This window comes from Micropterus salmoides, unplaced genomic scaffold (genome assembly GCF_014851395.1).
Source record: "Micropterus salmoides isolate LMB-PRFRI ecotype aquatic unplaced genomic scaffold, ASM1485139v1 Ms_hic_scaffold_16, whole genome shotgun sequence".
In the NCBI taxonomy this organism is placed as follows: Eukaryota; Metazoa; Chordata; class Actinopteri; order Centrarchiformes; family Centrarchidae; genus Micropterus; species Micropterus salmoides.
In genome coordinates, this window is record NW_024040707.1 from 23,415,504 (window position 1) to 23,440,848 (window position 25,345).

General features: G+C 38.5%; 1 protein-coding gene across 1 annotated transcript in view; it reads left to right on the top strand.

Moving 5' to 3' along the window:
• Positions 1 to 18,846, top strand: part of sema3bl (sema domain, immunoglobulin domain (Ig), short basic domain, secreted, (semaphorin) 3bl) — a 71,903-nt gene extending 53,057 nt beyond the window's left edge. The window contains exons 8-16 of the mRNA XM_038723005.1: positions 1,020 to 1,134; positions 3,410 to 3,479; positions 4,148 to 4,292; positions 9,339 to 9,570; positions 9,787 to 9,878; positions 10,010 to 10,051; positions 10,672 to 10,897; positions 12,865 to 12,995; positions 14,405 to 18,846. Coding sequence (XP_038578933.1) covers positions 1,020 to 1,134; positions 3,410 to 3,479; positions 4,148 to 4,292; positions 9,339 to 9,570; positions 9,787 to 9,878; positions 10,010 to 10,051; positions 10,672 to 10,897; positions 12,865 to 12,995; positions 14,405 to 14,917 — 1,566 coding nt within the window. The 3' untranslated portion in view covers positions 14,918 to 18,846. The remainder of the gene's footprint in view (positions 1 to 1,019; positions 1,135 to 3,409; positions 3,480 to 4,147; positions 4,293 to 9,338; positions 9,571 to 9,786; positions 9,879 to 10,009; positions 10,052 to 10,671; positions 10,898 to 12,864; positions 12,996 to 14,404) is intronic.
• The last annotated feature ends 6,499 nt before the right edge of the window (positions 18,847 to 25,345 follow it).

Sequence of the window (25,345 nt, forward strand, 5' to 3'; positions counted from 1 at the left end):
CTTTTCAGTCTGATGTGTAGATTCACACTCCCACTGGAAAAAATGTTATATGAGAACCCAAACAGAGAAAAAATGAGGTACAAAGAGTAATTTGATTTAGGGGCTGTTTTCTACATGATCACTTTCAGGATTAACTTCCCAGGCCAGGAGGTAATGGTTTCGATTTATCCTCCTATTTTGACGGTTTAAAAACCCTCTTATGGAAAAGACAAATGTCTTTTACAGCAAACAAATATTTAAATTTACCCAAAGGACTGTGAAGGCATCTTGATATACAGAATCACACGAATCCTTTCTCCTTCCAAACACACACACACACACACACACACACACACACACAGCAGTCAAATTGCCCGATTGTGATCCCCATCTGCTCTGCACACTCTCACTTTCAAACTCTCACACAATATACAGAAATACACAAATACCTACACTCACAATACTCACACAATACACAGCTGCAGCATTTCCTTAGAGACTGTCGACTGTGCCGGAAAAGTTTGTACGAACTTCTCAGACAATAATCCCACCTAAACCTTCAAATTATAACTTTCTTTGTCATCCTCGTCTCCATCTCTGCTTCTCTTCTTTCTCTCCATCTGTCTCTTTCTCTCTCTACATACACGTATTATAGTATTTCCTCTTCAGCCCTCTTTTTCTCCCTCAGGCGACTCTGAATTGTTGTCATCACTTCCCCTGTGGTGCTTCTTGCCAAGAAGCCAATTATCACCACTGATCCTCAACGCACACACACACACACACACACACATACACACACACAGAACATGATTACCTCAGATTTGATGAATAAGGGACAGCGAAGGACACACACACACATGCACACACTCCCTTGGTATCTGTGTTATGAGTCCCAACACATTTATTCTTGCAAAAGACGAGGGACTGTGCTCACAAAATATTCAAATTATGTGTCCAAATTATGTAGCCATTTTTGTACACACAGTCCCCCAAATGTAGGGTCCATCTTCATCTTCTTGTACTTCTGTCTTTTTTGCCAGAATGATGTAGGAGGCCAGAGAGTGCTGGTAAACAAATGGAGCACCTTCATCAAAGCCAGACTGGTCTGCTCTGTGCCGGGACCTCATGGCATTGACACACACTTCAACCAACTGGGTGAGATACACAAAAACATTTTGATGCTTTTGCACACACACTATCTGCACACAATTGTCATATTTACAGTTTTTTTCAGTTGCTAAGATGCAATGGTCAAAACTGAAGCCACATTTTCAAAACTCTTCACACAGTCACATGCATCCTGGCCAAACAGTTAAATTTACCTCCAAAAGTCACTCAAACCACCAAAACACTTCATATAAGCCTCAAAATAAACTTGTTCAGCCAAAATACTGGCAACAATACCCACTCAGAAAGCATACATTGTCACTCATAACTCACTGACCTACAAAACACTAACAACAGGAAGCATTACTTACATTTGTTGAACTTTTATCCTTGAAATGTGACTGATATTTTCATATAAATCAGTATTTCATTATAGAATACAATTGTTTTCAGTCAGTTTGATACATTTCTCAGATCAGAATTGAAATTCTACTTGTTCTACCTCCACATCATCTAGTCGCTTGTGCACATCATATGTAAAAGCAATTTCTCAGTCTTTTGAGATATTGCAAATTGCACATGCTTTGACACATTTATACAAATTATTATGTATTTGTCTGCTGTTTCCTACATTATCAAATACTTACTGTATGTCCTGTTAATCACAATATATTACAGTATACTGGTTTTTTGTTGAGAAGTCTTACCCCCCAAAACATCTAGACATAAGTTCATTGTAAGTCACTACATGCAAAATGGTTGAACACGTCATAATCTGCATTTTCTTACATATGTCTATTAGACTTGTTTTGTAAACGTACCCTACAGTAAACTGATGAAGTTCTGATCTGTTGTGCTGTGAATAAGAATCTGTGGCCCAATAGACAGGAACATCAACCTGAGGGGGTGTTTTCATGTTTCCATCTCTTATTTTGTAATTGTTTCCGTTGTGCTATGCAGTGCTGTAAAATAGTCTTGTTTTTTCATTTTCTGCATCACAGTGACATGATGTCAACAAATTACAGTGCATACAGTAAAGTGTAACTGTGAATCCTGTCCAATCTCTTGCAATTGTAGTGTATAATATATGTGCATTTGACGCATAACAGTTTAAAATAGCACTGTAGCAGCTGGACAGAGGGTCAGTGACCTAAGGGGAGAGCAGTGATTGATGGTCATGTAGGGACTGGAACCATCTATAGAATTTGACTTCTAACCCTTGTTTTTTTACCTCAGAATAGTACTGAACCCTTCTATGGTATCTAACATATACCTACACACACCCTATATAAGCGATGTTTGATGTACAGAGAGACAGAGTGGCCATCGGGCTGGGTCACTCTCCAAGCTGCTGCAGAGCTTGTAATTGATGCTGAACTCCTTGATGTAATAAACTTTTATGATCAAGAAGAGTGTCAAGCGGATTTCTTCTCAACACATCATCGCAGAATTATTGTTCGGACACCACACAATATTTACTGTAACTCTGTACTGTTGAAATTGATCTATGCCATACAGAAAAAGTACAGCCTTGTGCATTTTCAATCTTTGTCATCAAAAGTTTAGCCATAGTTTACCAATACAAATAGTTTTGCAAATGTACCAATGCGACTGAGAAAAAAATGGAAGAAACCTGTAACATATTTTCACTTTATTGACTGTACTATAGTATGTGTTACAAGAATCAGAAATGCATTCAGTAATTTACTTGTGAAAAAAAGAAGTTCCTGACATTTCAGTGCTGCAATACACTTTTTTCAGTTGTTTACATAGTTAACACTGGTACGTGAGACCCAATGACCACAGTCTGTAATTGATGCACCATCCCCTTGAACCAATTCTGCTAAAATATAAGCACATTTCCTGCTTTACACTCAGCTTGCAGTTTTACAGTAAAACCACATTCAAAACATTGCACATATTTTTCTAAAAATGTATGTAAATGTTCTGCAAAGATTTTCTATATATATCAAAATATGCAGGAAATTTGCAAACATTTTGTTTTGGACGTGTTTTGAACAGTTTTGAACAGTGTGTTAGCATTTGAAAAATGTGCTGCAGATAAACAGTGTTTTGCAGGTGTTGATGTTGTAATGGGAAAAGAGTTCATGGATTTTGGAGAAAGTGGTCATTGAATGCATTTTGTGTGAAAGCAATGAAAAATGATTCACAGTTTGGTCTACATGCACTTCTGTTTCACTGACTGTGTGAAGAGTTTTGCCAATGTGACTTTGGTTTTGATCAGTACAGGTTAGCACGCATTCACACATTATACTGCATTGTAAGTAACAAACAAATGGCTTTGTCTTTTTATACAAAACAGAGGATGTTTTCCTGCTGAGGACCAAGGATGAGAGGAACCCAGATGTCTTTGGGATCTTCAGCACCATCAGGTGAATAACCATAAAACTTCATAAGTGTTTAGTGTATCTATACATAAACTACTCTACCTTACTCTACCTTAAACCTATCTACCTTGCAGTTCCTCTAATAATTTAATTATTCATTTGTGATTTTCCTTGATTCAAAGGCAGTGTATGTCAAAAGGCTTCCTACAACTTGAAGGTTTACATGTGCCATCTTCAATGCTAGAGCTTCTAGCCTAAAGTAATTCAATATTTGCGATTTGGAAAGTTGTAATGTTCTATTTGGTCAAATGTCACATTAGAGGCTTCTCCACTCTCACATAATTAAAGTGCAACATAACGGCAGCTAAAAATAGTGTGTTTGCTGACATCCAGTGGTTTATCTCCTCACCTTTCTGCCACGATGCATCAAGGTGAGGAGGTCGTGAGGTTGCGTTGTCCAGGGTGACAATATACGGTGGCATTACTGTTGAGTGCACCTGTAGACACACTCAACCAGTTAAAAAAAGGTTTTCGCTGGGTATTAAGTTACTCAAAGTGATGTTGTTAAAACCTTATGACCTCACTTGCCTTTCATTTAATAATACTGTTTACTTTAAAACCATCACAAATCCAAGTTGCCTTAATTTTGAACAATTTCTTACAATGTCATAATTCTTGTGTTCAACTGTAAATTTCCCCTTTCTCCTTCACAGTAATGTGTTCCAGGGTTTTGCTGTGTGTGTTTACCGTATGGCTGACATCAGAGAAGCCTTTAATGGTCCCTTCGCTCATAAAGAGGGCCCTGACTACCAGTGGGGGGCCTACGAAGGCAGGGTCCCTTATCCAAGACCAGGCGTGGTGAGTGATTGTTCAAGCATATCACCGCTAGCCCTAACTCAAATATTTTAGATGTCCAACCTTAACTGTACTTTTACCATAATGTGATAGACCACAATATTCATTCATCAGTCATTCATCAGGGACAACAAATATTAATTTGCATCATGTAAATGTGTCAGATTTGGCCAAGGGCTCTGTACTTGAAATAAATATCAAAGTTGAAAAACATATCAAACGCTAGAGGAGTTATATCTCTAACTGACTAAGACAGTGGTTAATGCAGTAATTTCAATGTTAAATGCTATTTAAAATACAATACAATGCTGTTTTGTTGGATAACTGAACAGCACCACAAACTGCAGCCCCAGAATTATCATACAGTTGAATCAACACCTCTCTAAAACAGTTTTCATTAAATGTGCAATGTGGTATTCCAGCATTACATTTTACATTACAGCAGTGTACTTGAGATAATTTAGTTCTGCAACTTAGCATGGTCATTTCAGTATAATCTATATATATATATAATATATTTTGGGCATAAGAAAATGGTTTGAGTTCCAGGGCTAAGAAAGATTGTTATATGTAACAGTATTAACAGTGTGCTACATTACAGAGAACTACAAACCGTGATAATGAGCCTAGAATTTACATTTTACAAGGGGCACGAAGCAAGATGCCTGTTAATGACAAGTGGTCACTGGGGTGGTGATGGAGCAGTGGTAAGACACCTTTGGTGTGAGAGAGGGGTTCAATTCCCCACTGTGACACATCCACCACTGCGTCCCTGAGCAAGACACGTAACCCCTAGTTGCTCCAGAGGCGTGCAACATCTGACCTACTTGGCAATTGTAAGTCGCTTTGGATAAAAGCGTCAGCTAAATGAATAAATGTAATGATTATGAATGAGTCAGAAAACAAGCAAGGGGAATGAACATTTTGTTAACAGTATAACATCACACAGGTCTCGTTGTTCAAAACACTGGAATGAATAATGTTACTTACAAATTAACTCGATACTGTAATTCCATGAAACAGGCCTCCACTAGTGTGTTTGCTCCTGGTCCATGTTTACTGGGAGTCTGCTGAGACCCGTTCCATTGCTCCCTCGCCCAGCTCCGGTTTTGGTGCTCATTATGGTGCAGCTCCCCAGCAGCATTCCCCCGCTGGTTCCCTCACCCAGGGCCTGAAAACCACTTCCTCTTCTGGGTCCAAAGCTCCTATGCTAGTGATGTAAATAAACACCAAGACTCCCCTGGTACTCCGAGCTGAGTCAGGGCAGAGTCAGCTAACAGGGCCGCTAACTAGCTAAGGGCAGCTAGAGTTAGCAGCAGAGCAGTGCGCACCAGTCAGTGACTTTTGTGTTAGAAGAGGAAAGATCCATGTTGCAACAATCTGCTGATACTTTCATTGACAAGGTGCAGCTCCCAAATGGAGTTTGAGGTTTTAGGGGTTTTTTTTTCTGCGACTACCCAACTAATGAAAAGTTTGTCGACTAAGACTCTTATCACCGACTAACGGTGTAGTCAACTATTAGGGGGCAGTCCTAGTACAAATGTAGTTCTGAGGGAGAAGAGGTTGCTTAGGCCTACTGTGTATACTAAAACAGAAAGAGAAAATTGAATATGAAATTGCAAATACAAAGGTGGCAAAAACATTATAAGTGAGGCATAGAAGGTTTCCATATCAGTAAACTACTATACGTATCTGGAAGTGCAGCTGTGGTGACTGTATACAGTACAGAGCCTTCTGGTTAACATCTTGACTCTCAGTGGAGCCCTGTCATGTTCCCCCAACCACATCACTGTAATTCAGACTTATTATACACACAAACACACGTGTGTAGATTCCACCTCATTACTAGAGTGAAAGAGAGCGTATGGAGGCAGAAGGAATATGAATAACGTGAAAACAGAACAGACACCTCTGTGGTTTCACTCCGCTGACTCTCTGATTAACAGGAATGTTTTGGCCCCGAAACTCATAGTATAAGAGAGAGAGGGAAGGAGGAAATAGAGGAAGAGAGGAAACAGGGAAAAAGATGATGACTCATTGTAGGCTGATGGAGAGGCGGAGATGGCAAGAGGAGAAGGAGAGATATTGAGAAGATAGGGGCAAGTTTTCTCCCCTTGAAATCTTCATTAATATATTCAAATTGCTATCCTACCTGGGTGTCCTTTTTATTTTCCTGGATTTTTCATTGTAACAGATTTAAGCTTTATACAGGTTAATATCCATCATATCTCATAATCACCTGCCAAAACTTCCCCAGTAATAGAAAATACAATGTTCATTTAAAAGAAATTAGGTGGATTTATACTCCCTAGACATTTATCTTGGATTGTTTTGGATTTGTGTCTGACCTCACCTTGTAACAGAGGGAGGATGGGATTTTCTCTTTATTGCAGATTTTCCAGAGCTTTAGTTGTAACTCTACCTGGACCTTGTCATTCTGTTTCGATCATATCATCATGTTTGATATTTAAATTTTGAGCTTTTCCTTGATGAGATATACAGCCTTTAATGTACCTGGGTGTTTCTCATGGATTGATTTCTGACATGAAAATCTCTTGGCCAGTTTTAATCAATGCTATACTTTAATCATGCTGTCACTGAGAAAATCTGCATATTTTTCTGCCTGCACTGACAGTTTAGACTGGATTCAAAGTGTCATACTTTCAAGTGCCAACTTTTATAATAAAGTGATGAGATATTGAATTTAATTATTCTTTAGCTGTTCTTTATTCACCTGATTCGGTGAACTCATCTTTTCAGACCCAGATCTGTTCAGGGATTTTCACCCGCTTACTTTGGTTTGAGATACGATATTACAGATGTGAGTAGTGTTTTTAATTCAAACAGAGGATTCTGCTAACTTATATGCCAGTTTGTTGATGTTGGTTGTTACATCTGTATTTATAAAAAAATACATGCAGGTAAGACTGTGGACTTTTTGTCATCATAAAGGATATCTGGATTGATAGTTTGACATCATCAACAAAAGACGAGGGTCTGAAAAAGTGTCAGATCTCCTCCTCACAGATTTGACATATGGTCTGTTTTCTGCAGCTTCATGAAAGTTACATTGCAGTTCCCCATTGGTACACAGTATTTACAAAATTACATAGAAGTTATTTTTCCTTTACTCTAAAATGGCCCTCACTCACTCACTGTACCTATATTTAAGCAATACAATGAAATTACACCGTCAATCACAGGCTATATCATAAAGTGTTACCAAAAACTGATTATTTGTGTTTGTGTTTGACATATAACCTATATTTGAGGATCTTCAGCATCTTCTTGTTGGATTGCAAATGAGTTAAACTACAACCAGAGAGGCTGAAATGGAAATGAGGAAAGGCGTTTCTCAGGATTTGAACCTCAGCTAATTTCATTCTCCTCTGCTGGGTCTGTTTGTTATAATGGATACATTTGCGGTACAACATTGTGTTAGCCTACACAATGCATATTGTGCTTAACACACATTCATGCAAACACACTCACATACATAGTAATAATGGATGTGAATAGATGCCAAATATGCTCACCCCTCTCTCATTAATTCTCCTTCGGCTCTGGAGATTAAAAGCAGTCGACGTGCGGCAGCAAAGTTTGAGTTGACAATATATTTTGGAGCTACTCCAGTTCAGGTTTTAAGTGCATTGCAAACAGATGAGGAGTAGTTCAGTGAACAGTTTAAAACAGACTGACATATCGAGAATGTGAATTGGGACCTGTACAAGTGTGTAAATAAATTGTGAAAAAAATACTCCCTTCAGTTCCAAAAGGAAAGGCATTATGTTGGTTTGTTTCTCTGTGTAATAGTAATAAATACAGCCTACCTTCAGATTGGGAAACATTACTGGAAAGGCATGCTTGGACCCCATTTTGAATTATACATGAACATACTGTATGTGCTACTTATTATAAATAATCATACTGTGAACAAATTACATTTTTTTGGTTGGGAAAGTGAACATGGATTTTCTTACACATTCCACATCATCTTCAATGAATTCCATTTAGTAAACCACACTGAGAGGAATGTACTATTGTACATCAATAGTGCATTTGGAGTCTGACGTTCCTACACAGTTCAGATCTCCCCTCTGAAATTGAATCCAGCCCATTACAGGGCTATTGTGTGGCTCAGTTACTGTTGTGATAAGCACGAGTAAAAATATTTCTACCATATGGAAGTACATGCTGGAATAGAAATATCAGGCGAGGAGATTTACACAAATACCAACTGCTCTGTCAAGTTGTCTTCTTAAGAGACTCAATTCCCCCCCCCCCCGCAGGATCTCAGGTTATATTGTATATTGTGTCCTTTGTATAAGTACGACTAGATTCAACTCTTGTGAAGTCCAGCCTTCTCTCTCCATTGCTGTAGTCATTTAACGATTTGAGAAAACTTAAGGTTAAATCATCCTTTAATTGTGACAGGAAGAAGATCCCAGAGTTAACGAGAACAATGAATGAAGCAGCAGTTTTCTGAAGAGGGTAAATCTGCTTTCAGTGGAGGAACCGACAAACAAGACATATCTCATGATGCCACCAGCAGAGACATTTATTTACCCATAGTTGCGTAAAAGTGTAAAAGAGTTGCGTGACAAAGGATTTGGATTCTTTGGAAAGAATTTCTGATCTGAACTTGAATGTAAATGCCTTTACTTGGTCAGTGTTCAACCCTCTTAATTATTTCAGTTATACAGTATCTCAGCCAAGTACCAGCACATTAATTTTCTCATTACTACAGTCACAGATGGGAAGATTTTTAACTAACAGCAAACTGCTTCTATAGAGCTGTTTGCAAGCATTTAACTTTATCAGTGCTGGTGGTTGTGACCTTTCATCTGAAGTTTTCAGGCACAATAAAACTGCTAATGAAGGTTCTTTGAGAAGACTGTAAAACCATAATTAGGCCACAATTATTTTGGAAAGCATACCCCCAGTAGTGGAAAATGGTGGGAATGTAGAGTCATGGTGGAAAATGGCTTCATTGTTTTCAATCATTGTTTTATCTTTGTTCTTTCTTGTTCCTTGCCTCTGTCTCTCCAGTGCCCAAGTAAAATCACCAACCAACCAGGCAGAGAGTTTGGCAGCACAAAGGACTTCCCTGATTCGGTGCTGCAGTTTGCCCGCAATCACCCGTTAATGTGGCGGCCGGTGTATCCCGCCCTGCGCCAACCCGTACTTGTGAAGGCAAACATTCCTTACAAACTGAAACAAATAGTGGTGGACCGGGTGGAGGCAGAGGACGGGCCGTATGACGTCATGTTCATCGGCACAGGTGTGTGTGATTGTCTACATTTTCAAATTTGATTTTAAATCCAGACTTGCTTATGGTAAAAAGGTAATTGTGCTTGTGGTCTTCAGGATGACATTTTATTGAGCCCTGTGGAAAAATTGGATCGTAGGAGCAAAGAAGTATTTGGGATAGGATATAGAAATTCTGTTATTGTCCTGTCCCCTTGTCACTTACAGTTTGTGTTTGCTTGTCTGTCAGATGTTGGTACAGTATTGAAGGTCATTGCCCTGCACAGTGGAAACAGCCTGGAAACAGAAGAAGTCACACTGGAAGAGCTACAAGTCTTTAAAGTAAGTTTTACTCCATCATGAGTGTCAATAATTCTTTCTATGTTTCTCTCTGGTTTATCCTCAATCGTTTTTTTTTTAGCATTGTGAACACATTGTGAAATTCCTGAGATCAATTTTTTTATTAATTGCAGGTGCCAACTCCAATTACATCACTGGACATATCTGTGAAACGGGTAAGTTGATACACTGTATTTTATTTTATTGGACTTTAATATTTGTAACCCACAGAAAACAATCCACAAATGTGTACTATGATGCGCAAATATTTCACTATCTACAGATATGTATTTTTACATTTGTGATGTGTAAATAAAATACAGAGTGACTTCTACACACAAAACCGTATTTGCACATTTACAGATTGCTTTCTGTCAATTTGTGGGTCATGTTACATTTGTAACTTCCTTTTTACGCATTTGTGGAATTTTGTCCACTCTGTACCACAGAGATCTGTAAACAGGGATCTGTAAATGTGAGAGCAGTTTATTAGCTACACCAATAGGTAGCAGTAGCGACATTGCCTCTCATGAGTTGTAAGAAAATCCATTGCAGTACCCAGGGTCATCTATAGAAGACAACAACTTCTGCTTTTGCTGGACCACTGGACTCTACTCAGTCTAAATTTTTCTGTACAAGTGTATATAGTTTACTATTGAATACTTACTTACATTTATATTTAGATAAATAGACTACATTTGAAAGTACTGTTGTACCATATAATTTACTAACTTAAACCAACTATTATCTTCATCATACCATGCTTAATTGTTTCTCCTGTCATCACTTCCTACAGCAAGCCCTGTATGTGGGCTCTCCAGCAGGTGTGGCGCAGGTGAAGCTGCATCGCTGTGAGACTTATGGGAAAGCCTGTGCTGAGTGCTGCCTGGCCAGAGACCCTTACTGCGCATGGGATGGATCACTGTGCGCACGATACGTGCCCAACAGCAAACGCCGCTTCCGCAGACAGGACATCAGGCATGCAAATCCTATGCTGCAGTGTGTGGATCAGAATCTGAGTGGTAAGTGATACGAGTGGTACCTACAGTGGGGAGAACAAGTATTTGATGCACTGCTGATTTTGCAGGTTTTTCCTGCTTACAAAGCATGTAGAGGTCTGTAATTTTTATCATAAGTACACTTCAACTGTGACGGAATCTAAAACAAAAATCCAGAAAATCACATTGTATGATTTTTAAATAATTAATTAGCATTTTATTGCATGGCATAAGTATTTGATACATCAGAAAAGCAGAACTTAATATTTGGTACAGAAACCTTTGCTTGCCATTACAGAGATCAGACCTTTCCGGTATTATTGCCATTTTTGATCAATGAAGTAGTTTGGTGCCATATAGCATAGTAAGTGTGTTAGTGGATCTCACCTCACTGCACAGCGAGCTGCTAACAGATTAGGAAGCTAGTCAAAGTTACACAACACTGCCAGGCAAACCGTATCTTTTTCCTGTGTAGCTATATGGTTACCTTCAGGGCATGTCTATCAAGTAAATTTGCATACCGCAGCAATGTATGCACACACTCATACACACACTGGAGAAGAAGGGGCTTCCATTCATTTTAACAACAAACACCTGCGCTGTAGTAACGTTAAAGCTAAATTTCCACAGAAAGCGACATGAACAGCTGCGTGCATCCGACACACTACACACTACGCTCACAGTTTCTCTTGACTGTCCTTCAGTGTTACATTAGTCCAACATCGCCGAGACTGCTAGCCACATTAGCTGCGCAAGACACTAACGCTAAGTTTGCTAACCTACAAAACAAACAGTAAAACAACACAAAATATGTCCAACATGCCGCAACCCTGTACGCAGGATAAGCGGTTGATGATGGATGGATGGATGGCAACAGCCCTAGTCACAGTGCGTGGCTGTAATAGCCACGTACATAACCCATTGTAAAACTGCAGCCTTTTGTTTTTTACACCTGGGATTTTGTATGGATTAAACAAATGAGATATAACTGCTCATTTAGTTGTCCTGGATTTAAGGTCAGGTTCCAAACTTACTTGTATCTTATGCTAGTTTTTCCACATTCTTCTCAGGACAGTGTACAGTGTACATAACTGCAGTGGAGTCAGGGGGAGCTTGGCTCCTTAAAACATTAGCTTCCCTAAAAAAATGAAAACAGTCCAATATTATCAAACTTCACTCACTTTAACTAAAAAATCTGATAATAATGTGCTTTCTCAGTCCCGCTCAGTCCGCTGAATCACCATGATTTATTTAAGATAAAGCACAAGGGGAAATGCTGGACAAGCTTTGTACAGCAAGCGAACATTCCGTCCTACCTCATCTGAGTGTAAGAGGAGGTTCGCACACTGAAGAAGACCAGTGAGACTTCACTCTCGTGTATACCGTATGTGAGTCTGTAAACACTTGAAGTCCAGGGGAATATGCTACTGGACATGTGACAACTGGTGTTTGAATGTTAGATTGTATGTACAGTATGTGTTTGTATCTGTAAGGACCAGTGTACGTCTATGTGCCTCTTCCTCAGGGTGGAAGCCAAAGTGTGCTAAGTCAGATTTGTACAAGTCTGTCAGTTTATCCAAGCTTTGTGAGTCAAATGTTGTATAGTATATTAGACAGACAATACACGTTAACCCCTCGACAACACATGTCGGTTTACACACTACACATTTAGTGAATGTAGAATATAGCCTTGTACTTATTTCATACCAGACCTTAGACCTTGGTGTCTTTTGAGAGACATTTGTGTTTAAAAAAGGAAAATAGACAAATCAGTGTTTACTCAAAGTATTTACAGTAACTATACTTTACAGGATTCACTGTTTACAGCTTGACAGACATACTGTAAAGGTCCCTGACATTCACGTGGTTCAGTGGTTTGCTCAAGAGGACTTCAAGCTTACTTGGTGGATGCTTACAAACATTTTACTTAGACAGTAGTTCTTGATTTTTTATTCATTCACAATCTTTTAAATTATCTTTCTTTCAACCAGATGACTTTGATGTAACAGAAGACAGTGTGGTTTATGGGACAGAGAACAACAGCACCTTCCTGGAGTGTGTTCCTCGCTCTCCACAAGCTACTGTAACCTGGCTCGTCCAACGTGACGATCGAAAGGAAGAGGTAAGACAATACATAAATAGCCAGCAAAAGAAACTCAAGATAATAAAATGCCACCCTGTCCTAATATATCTATGATGGGAAGGTGGGGAAGCTTTGAGAGACAGATTAGGGGAGGAATGAAACTTCTGGCCAACAGTGGCCTGAGTAACTGCCTTTGAAAGTGGGATTTGCCTGTGAATGTGGCATGTAGTTGACACATTTAACAGCAATTTGACATATGGTTGAAATTAAGAAGTTATATTTCAAAGGAAAATGCACAACTGTTCATTCTCTTAGATAAACAGTGAATTCTTTACAAACCTTGACCACAAGCCACCGAAAGCTGAGGTGTCACTCAATGTCTACTGGTTACTGTGCTTTACTGTACTTAAACACAGTGTTGCAAAGTCCTCTTAAAGAGCTGCTTAGAAAATCATGCTGCTGTGTTTGCCCACACCCACAGTAATCATTCATTTGTTTGGGGTTATGTTTCTCCAAGCTTAACTGAGTGCCTCGGTCAGCCATGCAAGTATTAAGGCATTACCACCCCTCTCCATTTCCTTGCAAATAAACATTTGGCTGCCACTCCAGCTGACAAGGCTGCCATGTTTGCGTTGGCACAGAAAGAAAGTTAGACAAGCACAGTGATGGAATCTGAAGAAGGGAGACCCCCCCCCTTCAGATACAGGAGGTAGATTTAGAAAAGTAAGGTATAAATGAATAGAGGCAAGATGTTGGGTGGAGGTATGTTAGGAAAGAAAGAGAATAAGAGGAAAGTAAATGGCAGAGAAAGAGGAAAAAAAGTGACTAGATTTCATGGTACATTCTTGCTGTTGCAATTCAAGCTGAGAAAACAGTACAAAGAGCCCTGTTCTCCCTCTTTTATTTCTCATACGTTGAGTTGGATTATAAGCACTTTGCTGTAATCTCATAAAGATCCTACATATAGTGGCTTTCAAATTCCTATTTGTCACGTCTTTCTTGTTTATCCACTTAACCACTTAAAACCTTGGTATTAATAGCCTTTGGAACTTTTTTATACTAGAAAAACAAATTTCCAAACTGTAATGCAGCCATTTTGTTTTTATTCACGAAGTGTTAGCGAAAGCATCAACTTTCAATTAATTTGGTTTGAATTTAAAAATAACACTTGACTCGCAAATTTGCACGCAAAGCTTAACTTAAAGACTCTTTGCTGTTTGAAGGAATTCCCATTCGTTTCTTTGGTATTGCATTGCAGTAATGTGACACAATGACATTATGTGATAATCCCAGTCCAATCTGAAACACAACTACATGGTACTTTGAATGTTAGTGATACTATCCCAAATCCTTTTTTTCTGCATCATGTCATAAGATCTTAACAATATGTTGTTTGATTATGTATAAAAGTTAAGAATAGACACATATTCTCCCTCTGTCTCACCCAGGTGAAGCTAGACGATCGTGTGATGTCTACAGAGCAGGGCCTCCTGTTTCGTCGTCTCTTCCGCCAGGATGAAGGCGTGTACATCTGCCGCTCCCGAGAGCACGGCTTCACACAGACCCTAGCCCACCTCACCCTCGAAGTCCTTCAGGGGGAGACTGTGGATGAGCTCATGGCACGTGACAATGGTGGCCTCTCTGACTCATTCAAAGATCGGTCGACAGGAGGCTACAGGGCCTGGATGCCTTGTAGCGCATACAGCAGGGGCGGCTCATCAAGCCAAATGGGCCAATCACGCACATGGTTCAAGGATATCATGCAGCTGATTGGGCCATCAAACCTGCCTCACGTGGAGGAGTACTGCGAGAGGATGTGGTGCAACGACAAGCTGAGGAGGAAACACAAGAGCATGTTGGAGAAATACCGCCAGGCACAGGAGAGCGCCAGGAAGGCTCGTAGCAAGAGCTCCGGTGAACGTAACCGGACGCCAAGGGATCTTAGCGCATGGGAGGAGTAATGGAGAGAAAGCAGCGGGGGGAAAAGAAGGAGAAAATGAAAGACGATAAAGGGACAAAGATTACAGTACTGAACCTAACAGAATGGATTTAATGAAATCAGTGTATGTGTAGGTGAGGTGCCAAGGGTTGGTTCTGGATTTGGCCCAAAAAAGACAGAAGTGTTCGGTTGTCTGGACAGTAGGAAAGACAGCAGGAAAAAAAAATGATATTGAAATGAACGGGTTGTTGCTGATGTAATAATGTTGATAAAAGAGGAGACAAGAGTCTTTCAAATACACTCTGGTTGCCAAGGACTCCTCCCGCTCTTACACTTTAGCTCTTGTGTCTACTGTTATTGAAATGACAGATTTGGCTTTCATCAAGTCATTTAAAACCTTAAAAATGTCACAAACCGATTTATAAAATGTATGCATGCCTGTGGGCTGACTTTACCGACAGCTTCGTGGACTCTTTGCACTCATGGAAAATTGGGGCTTCAAAAGAGAGGGACATATACTGTATTTACTTACTTTGTATCTTTGGACCACAGAAGCAAGTTTGACAAGTGCAGCTCTGACACACACGGACACATATACTTTCTATTTGTTTCTCTCACTCCCAAAGTTGGACGCATTTCAGACAATGCAATCACTGGATGCATCTCCTTCTCAATTGGTATTTAATGGTGCACATTTCGTGACTTGTTCTGCAAGTGTTTTAAAGGAATATTCATATGACTTCAGTTCAACTGACTTTGTAAAATAATTAGGGACATATGCAGCTAATGCTCACAGGCTTACTGTATCTGATCTCGCCAGTTTAGATGGACACACACACACACACACACACACACACACACACACACACACACACACACACAAACAAACACATAAACTGAAATCACACTCATCACACTGAATGCATAAAGCTCAACTAGCTCAAACTGGAAGCTGTAGACGACTGTTGATGGTTCAACAGATTAAAAGGCACATTGTTGCTTTATTTTTACTGCTATGGGTTAAACTTTCCTCTCAAGACCAGCTACAGATCACAATTCCCCCCTTACTGACCTTTAAAGGGATATTTCACAGTGGTTTATTTTCATGCATACCGTAACACCTCCTGGAAGGTACCTAATGACCACAGTCGAGCTCTGATATTTCCATGGGGATCCTTATGCAGCTCAACTTAATGAAAACTAAGTCAGTGACATAAACATCAATCCAGCAAGTAGGCCTACAAATAATAATTTTTTATCATTTGAGTAATTGTTTAGCCTAAAACTGTGAAAAATGTCCATCACAACCACAGCCCAAAGTGACATCTTCAAAGTGCTTTTTTCTTTCCGACCAACAGTTAAAATCCAGCCATTAAAGGAGAATTAAAAAACCAGGTAACCTCATCTCATCTTTTAAACATCCACTAGTCTTTTTTCCCACAGTTCCTGTGTGCTGTAGCTCTCTAGTGACAACAGAGGGAACAATAGAGGGGTCAGCGGTATTGGCCGACTCCTTTTGTGCTTTCTGCTTTGTAAACACTGGTTTTAAGATGGTTCATGGTTTGAACACATGATAATCCACACTGTTATTATCTTCAGTTTTGTTGTTAAAATAGAACTTTTACAGTTAATGAAACCAAAAAAGGTTTTCCTTCCACAGGTAACATGTGGAGAAGAGAACAGAGGGTGGAATTAAATAATGAGACAGAACAAAACAAATAAAGAACAGAGCGGATAAAGAAAAGAGTGGCCTTTAATAGGGTGAGATATGAGCATTGGAACCTAAAGTCAAATTTGGCTTCAAATGTAGAAAAAAGAGTGGAGGTCAGGAAAGACAGGCAAGGAGAACAGATGCCAGTGAGGGCTGTGTGTGGATGGGAGTGAGATACTTAGGTGCTTCAGTAATATAATATGAAATATTAAAACAATAAACTGAAGAAGAAACATAATGATAATATTGTGTTTTTTTGACTAAATGAGTTTTAAGAGTTGCTTTCAACTGTATCACATATGTAACATTTTGAAAACATTGATGGAGGTTTTGGAGTTGCATTACTAGTGCAGTAACCTCATCCCACCATGCAGGTCCTGTGGAGAACTGTGCAATTGATGGCTACATGCAGTACACCTAATAAACAATGGAAAAGATGTGCCTACATGGTTTCCATACTTAAGTTGCCAGATGAAGTACTTATGAAATATTAATTTAATCTGGAAACTTTAATCTTTGTCCCTGTATGTGTGTATATGTAAGAAATCCACGTTTATACTGTCTACATTTTTACTGTGATCAGTTAAATGTTGGCGGTGAAGTCAAAAAATAATAATTTTCTAGTTATAAACTCTACAAAAGTTAACCATGCCTACTGAATTAATTTAAAGACAGCTACACACATTGAGCATAATAATCAGCTGACCTCCAATATGGCTGCCAGAGGGTTAAATCCTTTTAATATGTGTACATATGGAAGATGGTATGTCTATTCTGGGAGCCCTTTCATTGTTAAAAATGAACCAGGAAGTTACACTAATGGCTGAATGGCTTCTCCGAAGACAATACAATAGAGAGGAGGAGTGAAGCTGTCGAGAAGAAAGGAGCGAGCTATTCAAAAAATAAGGTACTATAAACATCTTAAAGGCTGTATTTGGAATTTTTAAAACCGATAATCCCTATAAAAACCCATTTCCACAATTCATCAGTATAAAGTGAGTATTATTATTTTTTTAGTTTGGGGATTGTGAGATTCCACTTAGTGTTTTCTCTAAAAATATTGCTTATGATGTGTATCTAAACTTAAAGAAAATGATAGAATGACCTAGAGTTAAAAACTTGTACTTGGTCTGTTCTGCTCTGTTCCATGAAGATATTAAGAATAAGTAACTTTTTGTTGTGGTGGTCTCATTTGTTTGTTTGAGTTTCTGCTTCTCTAAACCCACATCATGATACTTAATTACTGTCATCAGAAAATAAAAATCTCTGTTTAAGGTATAACTTTTGTGATTGATTGTAAACTTCTAGTGTGTAAAATTATCTAAAAATACAAGTTTCCATTTTACAGCAACTGTGATAAGATAATATGGAACCGCCAAAATAAATGCTGACACTTTTTTTCTTGACAATGTTTTCAGACTTGTGAAAGAAAAGTCATTCTTCAGGATGGAATTTTGCGCATTTTTGCAAATATGTGATTTTAGTTTCTGACAAACATGTGCATCATTGATTAAATGTTTGTTATTTGTGCATGTTCAAACCATACATTGTAAAGCCTTTAAATGCATTTCAGTTGTTGTACAGTTGTACAAAGTGTGTTGTAGTGTTGTTGCATACGTTTATATTTGTTTTACTTACTCTTGAGCTGCCCACTCTATAGCTAGTTCAGTGCAGTTTGTCAATTTTTAAAAAACTTTAATCGAAAACACATGTTGAATTTCATACTTATCAGTGTGATCAATGTTTGTAATAACTTCTGTAAATTTGGGGCAGGGAAATTACACAGGTGATTTCTGTGATTAGTTGTTCCTCCTGATTGGAAGTGCATTAATTGATAAATACCTGCACATGCGCTGATCATCACTGCTACTCTACATTAAGCTGGCCAGAGGTACAGTCAATAACAGACAGCAGATGGAAGTGCAGTAGAAACAACCATGAACAAGCACACTATAGCTGTTTTGAACTTGAAAGGTTCAACAAGCCTGGTTCTCCTTGTAAAACAGTCCTTACTTCAGGCAACAATACAGTTAATGTAGACTGCAGGCTGGAAAGTGTAAGGAAAATATAACATTAAATTGGTGAACTGTCTCTTTATTGTACTGTAAACGTGTGCTAGTTGTGGGGCCTCTGACAAAGCCTGACAAAGTATTTATGTTTTATTTAAGTGTCTTTCTACCATGCATGCTATGTACTTGTATGCTATTTAACAGCATTAAAGGTTGATGTTCTAACATAAAGGAGGTGGTCCCTGGCTGAGTATTTTTACTTACAATTTGGCGGCATAGGGGAGTTTATTTAGAATTTTGGCAGGACAAGACTAATGGCGCCAGTGGCATAAACAGAGACAAACAGCAGCGGCCTGAAATGAGCCACTTCTATAAAGCATAGCTTTTACTGCACTGAAACAAATTCATGCTCTGTGTAATACTGAACAAACATCCTTGTTGCAGACTGCACACCTGCAACAAGGATGTTTGGCATTTAATGTCACGGTGAAACAGACTGGCTCTACTTCCCATGTCTGCTTTCATTTATTATTTTTTCTTTGTGTGTGCATGTTTTGTATTTGTTTCTATACATGTGAGGGCCAAAATGTTAATGACCAAAAGAAAATGAAGACATTTTATCTTACTTGGCTTTAAATTTTAATGTGAAAATTTGAATAGCGTAACTTGGGTAAGGATAACCCTACATGATAGGTTTATGTCAACCTAACCTTAGTGTTAGAAAATAAATGCTGGCCATGATGGTCCTCATACTGTAGGTATAATGACACAAATAAGTATCAGTGCACAGGTTCTGGTATTGGTATGTTGTGTGTACATTCTCAAAGGTGATCATATTAGCAGGAGGACATGTGTGTGTGTGTGTGTGTGTGTGTGTGTGTGTGTGTGTGTTGGCTCAGTTACTGGGTTGGCCATGCATGTGATTGAAGGGAAATTAGGTTGTAACAGATGTGGAACTGTGCAGTAACAATGGCTGCTTATCACTTCAGCAAACAGACCATAATCTTATAAAACCAAACCTGCAACTGAACCCACTAAACGACTTCACACCCTAACAATTACTGCAACCACAAATGCACACATGCATGATGAATGTACACACATGCCTTGCACGCACAGATGTGAAGATGTGCATGCATAAAAACCCACAAACACAACTGTTCACAAACACTGCCCTGTATAAAAAAGAATGCCAGTTCTGATCTCTCCACTGTATAACAGGGACCCAAATTATTATGGCTAAAGTTTCAAAAAACACATTTTAACATTGACTGCCCATGTACACAAATGAGCCATATGTTTGAGGGGGAAAAAACACATACACACACACACACACACACACACACACACACAAAGAGCCAACTTATTTTAACTTTATTTATGGGTCAAAGTATACTTTTCAGTAAACTGTTGAAACAAGTTGAGTTACATTGGAAATAATGAAAACTATCTCACGCTGTGACAAAGCCCTTGCTTTTAAATAAGGATTTAAATTAAATATATTAATGAAGCACATAAAGTAAAACAAAGAAAAATCAATGGGAGGTGAAACATTATGAGTTCTCCCTGAGGTCTATTGCTATGTTATTCCAAAATAAAACATTATGTATACATTTCATATAAACATACAGCAATGCCATAAAAGCAAATGATAGTGTTTAGTTTTTTTGTTCACTTTTTGGATTAGGATTACTTTTAAAGATTCAGGGTGAAAGTCTTAGTGGATTCTGGTGGGGTTGCGAATTGTTGCAAAGGGTTGCGAATTGTTGAAATCATAGTTATGTATATTATATTGCATTTCTGTCAATAGATCCTCCTAAATATTACACACTGAACATTTAAAGGGGCCATGTGTAGCTTTCAGTGGCCTCTGTTTCTTTCAGGCTAAAATCAATCAAAATTAGTGACATAATACCAGTACACAGGATAGTAATAGGGATTGTGGTAACTGGTAAAGTAATGTGGCAAGCCATAACATCACAAGTATAGTATTTTGCAATGGATAACGTTAGCAACTGGTAGGTGTTAGCAGGCGAGCTAACGTTATCTAACTTGAGCCAACTAAAACACAAACACAATATATTTCACAAGATTTGCAGTTATGTTATCTTAGTCTGTTTGTGTCAATAGCTCCTACTAGTATCTGTTGTTGCTTGTAAATCTTACAATTTACTGATTGTATGTGTCCCTCAAATTTAAGTGGCTTTGGATAAAAGCGTGTGCCCAAATCAGTAAATGCAAATGCAATAGGACGAAAACAAACAATGGGTAATTTTTTTAATCCGAAACAAAGCAGAGGTCTCTCCGTGACTCAAATACCTTTCCAATTTTAAATGTTATTTGTGCATGTTCAAACCATACAAAGCCTTCAAAGGCATTTCAGTTGCTGTACAGTTGTGGTGTTGTTGAATACTCTTTCTTTATTTCCCCCTTTTTGTAATGTACTGTTTCTCCTTTAATTTTTTCACCTTAATTTAAAGATTGGGTACTCATACAGGATCAACATGTTCAACCGCTGCCACTACAGTGTAAGTGCTGCAAGTATACTTTTTTGGTAATTTTCTGAATAAGGTACAAAAAAAAAGGGTCTCTCTTAGAAATTCAGATTATCCAGCTCACATAGGTGCATAATCTCCCAAAGGCAGAACTGCCAAAGTGACCCAAATCAGATTTTTTAAATTTATGTGACTTAGATCAGTTTTTTACAACCGTGTGAACAGCCCAAGTCACATGGAATTGAGAAAAAAGCCTGCTGTGTGAAACTACTGGTAAACTGCTGTGGCTGAAGAGTGAACTGCTAACACGCTAGCCAGCCAGGAACATACAAGCATTTGTCTCTCAAACTCCCCAAGATTATTTTTGTTTTCTCTGTGGCAATCTACTGGCAATTGTTTTTTAGGATTGTACATAATTTCATAAACACACTTGCTAAGAAATGGGACAATAACACTATTACACTAACACAGTACTTATTTTACCAGAGACTCACATGGCTCACAGCTGTCAAACTATACTTTGACAGAGAATGGGTTGTATAAAAGTGCAACACAATTAAGTCACAATAGCTTCCTCCATTTTGGACTCCCCATTCTCTCAAGTCAGCACAAGACTGCTTGCTGTTGGTCAACGGAGCAAATTTGCATGTCTGTCCATCAAAGTTGAGTTAATGCCAAAAAATGCCACAGTGAGCAAATCCACAGCTGTGGTAATTCAATTGGAATGAACAGATTTTTGCACTGCATACCTTGCAGTGTATGGTTTACAGGCTATATTCAGGAATGTATATCTCATTTGATCTTTCACTGTGCATCTTTGCATTGTACTATACACAAAAACAGTGCTGTTATCATTAGTATATTTTTCTCCATACAAAAAGCAGCTGGTGGACTAGAAAAAACCCAGACATGACTTTCCAAGCGCTATAAAGTGAAGTGAACTGGACTAAACAAAGTAGCCACAGGGTTCAAACATCTGCATCTGTTCATTTAACACCTATAGTGAACTGTGCTAATGCGGAATGACCTGTGGCTTTAGTGTGTGTGTGTGTGTGTGTGTGTGTGTGTGTGTGTGTGTGTGTGTGTCAGTCACACTTCATTAGGCAGCAGCAGGCCTCACACTACACAGGTGTCTAGGGCCATGCTGCTCAAATTTTATGATATTTTTATACATACAGCATTTTGGGAAACACTTTATTACTTTATATTTTAATTCATCCAGCGGGTTGATTCAAAACAAGATCTAGCACCTGGAAAAACTGTTTTGAATGAATCGATTTGGTGATTCTCAATCATTATGAGGAATAAAATACATCTTTACAACCACAGCTAATCCAGTCTTTAGCTGACACAAAATACAGAGTGACCCCACAATCAACTTTGTAAAATGTTGTATATACAAACACAAATGTATGCATACAACCACAGACACATTTAAAAAAAAAACATAATCACAATTTCTTCTTACCAAATTACACACTAACTGAGACAAACCTTGCAATTAAGTTGCTTTTGGTTATTTGTCCTTGCTTTATGCGCGCTTAGTACAATCTTTACTTTCAACTAGTAAACTTCCGATTATGGATGTGGATGATAAAGCGTTTATTCATGGCTATGCTAACTTGGTCACAGTAAAGTACAATGATAGCTGGAATAAAGTTAAAGACACATGTTTTCTGAACTCACCAGGTAGTTCAACCTCCTTGCTTTCTTTTCTCCCAGCAATGTCCAGTTTTGTCCGGATTTTATTTAAATATGAAGTCGTAGTCCGACAGAGCTAACAACACTAACAACAACAGTGGAACCGGATGTGCATGGAAGCTAGCTGCTGAGAAGCTCCAGTGAAGATACATCAACGTTGAAATCCCAAAAACTAAACTAAAAAGCTAATTTAATAAAAGCAGTTTACTCCGAGCAGAATCCAACCGACTACGGGTGTTTATTTGTCCAATGGTTGTAGCGCTGCTCCCTGCTCCTCTCCCCCAAGTTTAGCAGCTCTCAGCCGACCAGCAGATCAGTGTCATGCGACTTTTCTCGCTTGAGTTGAAAATATTTAACTCATGCGAATTCCTTTGCTTTGCCTTTGCGTCGCCGGCCCCGCGTGGCTTTGCACCGCCCGACAGGAAATCAAGGTTCTACGCGTCTTTGCATTGACTTTGTATGTCAACTCACTGCCCCGAACGCTCGCTTTGCTTTTGGTCTGAAAGCACCATAAGCCTTGCACACAATCTTTTTTTTTCATTAATAAATCATTTAAACGCATATGGTTCATGGTGTGGTCCTTGCTAATGAAAGAGGTTAATGAAATTGTCTAAGGAGGACCTGTAGTTGGTTAAAAAGTTGATAATAAAATGAAAAGGAGCTGTGATTTCAGTGTGCAGGTACTCATTGTTATGCAGTTTTCTTTAACCTTTATATCCAGCACCAGCCCCACTAGGTTTTGTACGGATTAATTACAAAATATAGTTGGGGTTTGTCTCCAGACTAAATCAAGAAAACTAACCAACTTTGACTTCATCTACTTAGTTTGCATTATTTATTAGTTATTGTTGGTCATTTTTATTGAGCAGTTGAGTTTGGTTTAATTACATATTGACGTTACAGATTTTTTAGACTTAAAAGGAGAGATCAAACTATTGGGGCTATACATCCAGGTTTAGGTATATAGCTTCTTATTTGAAAGTTTCAGCTGCACCTGTCATCTTACGGCTGTCTGAATTGTAAGAAATGTTTGTCAACCAAAAGCCTTAAAGATGAATGTTATTCACTGAAAAGACTACAGTCGAAAGCTGGAAATTCCCAGCATATTAAACTTCTTTTAAAAGTTATTAAAGTGACAAAGCATGCAATTCCAAATGATGCATGTATATTTTAACTCAGCAGTGGTTTGCCCTTTTTATTTTCACCTCTGCTGTTTCCTCTACTAATATGTTGTGTTCCCCAGATATGAGGCCACAATTCTGTGTCCCAGTGTCAAATTGAATGTATCCAAATACATTTTAAAATCAAAGTTATGGGACAAAGCAGCTTTATAACCTCTGATTTAGGTTTATTACAGCACTTCACAGCAGTGTTATTGCCCCAGAGGCAGTTTTCCCAGTCTGCCTGTTGGTCTCTGTTGGTCTCCTTTTGTTTCTGGACTACAACGTTTCCTCTTGTTCAGTCTTTTTGTTCTGGTTGTGATCATACCCACTGGAGCAGTCTGTTGAACTCATTGAAACTCATTGGAGGCGTGAGGTTTTCTTTTTATGTCTATGTGCTGGAAGGAATCACTCTCACACTGACTGACTGCAGACCCTGCCCTGCTCTATAGTGTTAGACTTTCCACTACATGTGTTTAATGTTTTCACTTGGACTCTATTTGAACACACTTTTGGCTTGTGAGACAAAGGTTGACAGTTTTTTTAATCAATACATTTTGATAGTCCATTTTTTTGAGTAAATGAATCTGCTCCTTTTTTCAGCGCAACTAAAAGCTTAGTTTAAAAGTGAAAATTAAAGGAGTGAATGACAGATGGAAAAAATGACCACCAAATTCAGTATTATACCAAAGCAAGAACTTTTGACTATACTTTCATGCGGTCCAAATCTTCTAAACACTTGCAGTTAAAATACCACAAGAGAGTACAATGGTTAAAATGACTAATAGCATCTGTGTGTTTATGGTAATTATACCAAGGTATTATAATTAATTCCAGGTAATTGAAGGAAAATTAAGGACTGACTAGAAATGTAGGAAAATCTCATGAGACAAGGAAAGTTTGGCCATAAATCTCTTACGTTCAGTCCCACTCATCCCCTGGGAGACATAACAATTTATTGGTGTACCACAACCTGTTAGGAGTCTGAGCTGGGGCTCTTATGGCATGTATTATAGTCTTGATAATACTACTCATTATTCATTAGATACTGTCACCGCACCACAATCTCACAGGACATGCAGTCCATGCACAAGCTCAAACATTTTATGACCCACATTCAGCAGGAGATGGATTATTTATCTTTTGGTATTCATTCCAGCATAATTTATCACTTGCTGACCCCTTGATGTTACTCACAACCACAGAAAACTCACTCTGCAGGTCTAAACCAATAAATGCATTTTTCTTTTCTTTTTTTACACAAAACCACAGTAGAAATCCCAACTGCAGCTTGAAACAAAGCTTAATTAAAATGGTGTGTAAATTTTAAATCTACCACGAAGACTTGACTTTTCTTTGAAAAGGAACAGCATC